The sequence below is a fragment of the Lepidochelys kempii genome, chromosome 1 (genome assembly GCF_965140265.1).
Source record: "Lepidochelys kempii isolate rLepKem1 chromosome 1, rLepKem1.hap2, whole genome shotgun sequence".
NCBI lineage: Eukaryota > Metazoa > Chordata > Testudines > Cheloniidae > Lepidochelys > Lepidochelys kempii.
Window position 1 is genome coordinate 1,612,415 of NC_133256.1, and position 5,876 is coordinate 1,618,290.

Below are 5,876 nucleotides of genomic sequence, written 5' to 3' on the forward strand. Positions count from 1 at the left end.
CACAGACAGGAGAGAAATGCTTCAGAAGTGGCCAGGGAAAGGGGGTGAGCTGCACCTTGCCTGGGAGTGACTGTATAGGAAGGCAGCCCCTTCTGGGCTCCCCCGTCCCCCACAATTTGGGGTCTATAACTGCTCTTAATGCTTAATACTATGCATACTTAAATGATTGGAATATATATTGCAAGCGGTGTTAAAGCCGCGTCAGTCACAGGATATTAGATTACCTGGGTGAGATAATATCTTTTATTGGACCAGCTTCTGTTGGTGAGAGAGCTGTGGAAGCCCGAAAGCTTGTCTCTCTCACCAAGCATCGCTCAGTGTCCTGAGGTTGGGACTGGATGTCTTTTGAAAAGTACATCCTCTTATTGAACCATAAGATATGGACTTATTGCTGGAACCGTTGTGGTGAAGGCCTCGGGCCTGTGCCAGGCAGGGGGTCAGATGAGATAGTCAGTGAAGCTCCTTCTGGCCTGGGAACCGAGGGAGGATTCTGAGAGGGGTGAGAGGCACCCGGCTGGGAGTGAGAGGGTGGGCTGCGTGGGGAAGAGGGGCAGCCCGCTGGGCATGAGAGGGAAGGTGACGTGGGGGAGGAGCAGTAGGCTGGGTGTGAGAGGGAGCATGGCAGGAGGAGAGAGGGGCAGTCAGCTGGCAGCGGGTAAAGGGATGTTATACAAATAAATTAAAAAAACAGCAGGATCTTATTAAAAGGACAAGGCAAAATACCACATTTATTGTGAATACAGAACAAATCATAGTAAGCAGTTAGTTATAGCTATAACATTCCATTCAATCTCATATTTATTCACACATTCATTCATACAAACACACACACACAGGTTCTGCAAGGTTGTTATCGTAGTTACGAGCCTTAGAGTTGCTCATGCCACACCACTGGCCAGGTGGCCTGGACATGAGGTGGGAGCAGGGCCTTGTCAGATGCTCATCTGATGCTCCTGGAAGTTGGTTTGCAGAATCAGACCCCAAAGTTCTCACTTTCTAGAGTCTATTTTTATAGGAATTTCTTCCTGTGCCAGTCTATGGGAATTGCTTCATCATGCTGTTGCTGAATCAACCAGCAGATGTCACATTCCTGATGGCTCCGTGCTGCTAGATGTTATCTTGTTCTTTGGTTCTCCCATTCTTGAGTCTGTTGGGTGGATTCCAGGCTGCCCTCCAGGGGTCCTCTGGTTATTTCCACTTGACGCCTTCTTCAGCCCATGGACACTGGATTCTTAGGCTGGCACCTCCCTGATCATTCAGTTATTATCCACACCAAGCACCCATCCACATACATCCTCTATCTCTGTTTTAATCACAATTGTTAATACAACAAAAGGGCGGGGAGTCTGTGGGTGCTGTTTCTGTTGTTACAGAGTATTGCTTTGAGTCTCTCTCTGTGTGAATTGCTTTGAGAACAGACTCTGTCTTAGAATGTACTAACGCAATTAGCAGCTTGCAAGTTTCACACATAGAGGGAGAGAAACAGTACCAAAAACCAAGAGACCTCTTAATTAGTAATACCCTGGAATTTAAACTATGGGGAATCAAACTCATTTGTGATTTTAATACAGAACTTCTTTAATATGATCCAACAGGGACACCTGGCTGGGTGTGAGAGGGTGCGTGGCGGGTGGTAGAGGCAGCCAGCTGGACATGAGAGGGTGCATGGCAGGGAGACAGGTAGTCGGCTGGGCATGAGTTTGCCATGTGGTAGATTGGGAGTCTGGGCTTGTGGTTCAGGCTCTGGACCAGGGCTTAGATCTGTGTTAAGTGGCTTAGGCCGGAGTCCGGCATAATCCAATCTCCTCCATTTGACAATGACCAGATCAGGTTCAAACCCCGTGCATGGGGCAGCTGGTGGTAACCTACCCCCAGGGGACTATTTCTCCTCACGCCCAATAGGGAGAGCTTGGCTGGCTTTCTCTTAGATTCCCTGTGTGATGTTGGGCAAGTCCTTGGGCTCTCTCGGCCTCATTCCCCACTTGTGATCTGGCGTGACCACAGCGCTGCCTTGCCCACAGTTGGTCCGTCTTGTCTGTTTGGATTGAAGCCCATGGGGCAGGGATGGTCTCTAGCATTATGTCACAGAGCACCTCGCACAAGGAGGCCCTGATCTTGACGGGGCCAACATAAATGTCAAGTGATAACAATGTTCTGGAGCAGTGAAAAGTCAAAGCTCTGTTGTGCTGCAGACCCAGACAAGCCTGTTTATTAGCCCTGCTGCTCAGTAAGGCTGAAAAGGGGTTCCACAGTGGGCGGTGACTGAACTGTCTGGATCCCCGACCCTGCTGGCCCTGGCACCCATCTTGCTCCCCAGCCGCTGACCCGTCCCGTGAGCCTTCAGGCTGATTTGACGCCCAAGATGTGGAGCGCCCTCTGCCTGATCCCAGGGGTCCTCACCCCATAGATGATGGGGTTCATCATGGGAGGGAAGAGCAGGTAAATGTTGGCACTGAGGATGTGAATGTGGGGAGCCACGTGGCCGAAGCGGTGGGAGAGGAAGTTGAAGAGCGCGGGGATGTAAAACACCAGCATGACACAAACATGGGAACTGCAGGTGCCAAGGGACTTCTGCCGTGCCTTCTTGGAGGGGAATCTGAAGACGGCCCAGAGGATCAGGATGTAGGACAGGACAATGAGGATAAAATCTGATCCCGCGGCAAGAAACGCTACTGCTAGACTATAGGCACTCATGACTGTTGTGTCTGCACAGGCCAGTTTCACCATCGCCATGAACTCACAATAGGTGTGAGAAATGACTTTGGTCCTGCAGTATGGGAGTCGCTGAAGCAGGAATGGGTGTGGGCCTAATAACACACATCCCCTCATCACAACTCCCAACCCTATCTTGGTTATGGCCCGATTGGTCAGGATGGCCGAGTGTCGCAGTGGGTTACAGATAGCAACGTAGCGATCAAAGGCCATGGCCAGCATGAACCCAGACTCCATGGTAGTAACTGAGTGAATCAAAAAAATCTGGGCCAGGCAACTGTTGATGTGAATAGCCTTGTCTCTGAACCAGAAAATGCAGAGGGTTTTGGGCAGGGTGGTGGTGGATACGACCAGGTCGGCGAGCGCCAGCATGGAAAGGAAAAGGTACATGGGCTCATGGAGGCTCGGCTCGGTCTTGATAACAGCCAGGAGGAGGCCATTCCCCAGGAGGGACAGAAGGTAGACGGAGCAGAAGGGGATGGAGATCCAGACGTGCGCCGCCTCCAGCCCCGGGATGCCGAGGAGGATGAAGGTGGAGGGGTGGGGCGTGGTCCAGTTGGAAGCTGCCATGGTGGGGTCGGTTGGGTGTGTTCAATTCCACGGCACGGCTACTTCCTGCCCCTGTAACTAACCATTAAAAGAATCAGTAACCGTCTGATGGGAACCCAACAAGACGGCGTTTTTTCAGCATTAGTTCTTCACGTGTCCTGTGCTAATGCCACATGAAGAGCGAGTCACAAATAACCTATTCCTGCTCCTGCACTGCAGCCATTCCACCCTCATTACAGAGACAATAAGCGGTAAGTGAGGGCTCTGTAGCAGTTCAAAGCTCTGTTTCTTTTTCTCTACACTCCTCTCATTAGATGCACTATGAACTGTCCATGAAAAACCTGCCTTAAAATAGATTCATCAGGCCCAGTCCTGAGCTGGCATAAATGGGCAGAGAGCCATTAGAGTTGTACCCATGTACAGCAGCTGGAGATCTGGCCCATTGCAGGAAGCTGAAAGAGAGACCTGATTCAAACCATTTTTACAAATTGTGCACTGCCTCCTGAATACCTGCAGCAGGGGAGGGGAGGGAAAGTGATGTGAGCATTACCATTCACATGAGTAAAGGATTTGGATGGCTCAGCCCTGATTCTTGTGGGACAGAGGCAGCCTCTGTCAGTCAAAGATGAGGTCTATTGGAATGGCATGGGGGATTATAGATTGGCTCCCCCAAAGCTTTCTCCAGGGCTGTCAAGCCAGCATCAATTCCAGCAATAAATACACATGAGAGGAGAAAACCCTTCAGCTGGACTGATTCTGTTGTGCCTAAAGTCTCTTTTTTCAGGATCCACAGCTAGGGAAAAGCTGCCATGATGGGTTAGGAAGAGGCAGAGAGGGGGTAGACTCTAAGACCCAGGAGTGCCCCAGATTTTCGGGTGTCCTACACATATGCCTAAGGACGGCCCTGGTGCCAGGAGACACAGGGCTGAGCTCCGCATATTCCCGGGAGAGATGTGGCCTTTTTCACAGCCCTGCCTTTTGGAGGGAGGACCCAGGAGGTTCACATCAGGCATTTGACCACGGAGCTCTCTGAGCCCAGGTGTCCTATGGACATTGGAGGGAGCTTTGCACACAAAGCGCCCAAAGGATTGGGAACAAATGATTTCACGACGGGAACGCAGGGCACGCCTTGCCTACTTTTCCCCCAGTGATGTTCTCACGCCTCCGCCTAGGGTGTGGGGGTTTGTCTCCACAGCAGCTGGAAACGTCGCTCCCAGCCCTGAGAGAGCCAGCATGCTAAACACAGCAGGGTAGCCGTGGTGGTGCAGGGGGCAGAATTCAAGGCCATGGGTACCCCTAGCTGTGTATTTGGGAGGCTGGCCTGTCCCACTACTCACACCATGGCAGCTGTAGCTCACAAAAGCTCATGCTCAAATAAATTGGTTCGTCTCTAAGGTGCCCCAAGTCCTCCTCTTCTTTTTGCGAATACAGACTAACACGGCTGCTGCTCTGAAACCTGCACTTCTATTTGTAGTGAGAGAGCTGGGTCAGAACAAGTGTGGGTGCGTCAGCCCAAGCTGACACCTACACATGTAGCCCGCCTTCCTCTAATGAACCCTTTTGGAGGAGAGGTGCGGGGTGAGGGGAACCTGGCTGCTGGTGGAGTCAGCACCTATGGCGGGCTGCAGGAAATAACTCCAAAGGCCGTGTGTTTAAGATCTGTGATCTAACTGCAGCGTACTAGTGGCTTCGTGCAAGCTAGGAGAACTTCGACCAGCTCCTGGCCTGGGTTTTCCGGGGTCACTGGATGCAAAGTAGAGGTTGGGGCTCGTGTATACATGGGGTTGTTCTGGTTTAACATAGGGTGCAATTTTATACTCATTCAGTTAAATTGGTGCAAAAGACTTTGTGGACATTTTGATTTCAGACTAAGAATGGCTTATTGCAATTAAGTTTAAGAAGATTAGGGAGAAATTTAAACCAAAATAAAAGTGCCCACACAAGGGTTTGCATCTGTTTAACTAAACTAGCTTCGTTGAAACTATAATGCATTACCAGTTGTTTATTCCCACACTGATGTTTACTTTGTCTAAGTCCAAGCCTTTCAGCTTTACCTTAGTGGGAGAGTGTCCATCCCGGGGGGTCTATAAGAGTAAGTTGTTTCCCCAGGATATTGAAGCCAGTAGTGATGTCAAGGGTATTGTTCACTCTTCATTTTGCAGTTATTTATGGGAAGTCTTCCCTTGCCTCAAATACAACAGCTTTTGGATTTATACATTTAAAGAAGCACGCCTGGAGTTGCAATTCCAGCAAACACACCACCCAGGAGTGCCTTATCTTTTTAAATTTTTGAACATTCACCACTTGATCTGAAACACAAAACAAATCTTTTATTTTATATAGAGGGAGGTTACATAATAATACAAACTGAACATATTAATTTGTACTTAGACCAGCTGGCTGAGCTTCCCCGCCTCCCCCCACCTTTCTCGGGAGTGGGTTCTTAATTATTTTTTATTGTGCTCCAAACGCCATTTTGGGGTCTAGCATGTGCAGTAATTTTAATTTGTTTGGGGCTGATTAGGATTTCTTTTTTTTCACTGTTTTATCTGTGAGGAGTGGAATCATTTTAGTGTTGCTGGGGTTTTTTTGTACAGATTTCTAACTGATAATCA

General features: G+C 49.5%; 1 protein-coding gene across 1 annotated transcript; it reads right to left on the reverse strand.

Moving 5' to 3' along the window:
• Nucleotides 1-2,340: 2,340 nt before the first annotated feature.
• On the reverse strand, nucleotides 2,341-3,282 carry LOC140914443 (olfactory receptor 52K2-like). The gene has a single exon (XM_073352273.1). The coding sequence runs from the start codon at nucleotides 3,280-3,282 to the stop codon at nucleotides 2,341-2,343; it is 942 nt and encodes a 313-aa protein (XP_073208374.1).
• Between the last annotated feature and the right edge of the window lie 2,594 nt (nucleotides 3,283-5,876).

Bases quoted from the DNA above. Each gene is read 5' to 3' on its own strand.
- LOC140914443 (XM_073352273.1), bottom strand. From the start codon at position 3,282: ATGGCAGCTTCCAACTGGACCACGCCCCACCCCTCCACCTTCATCCTC.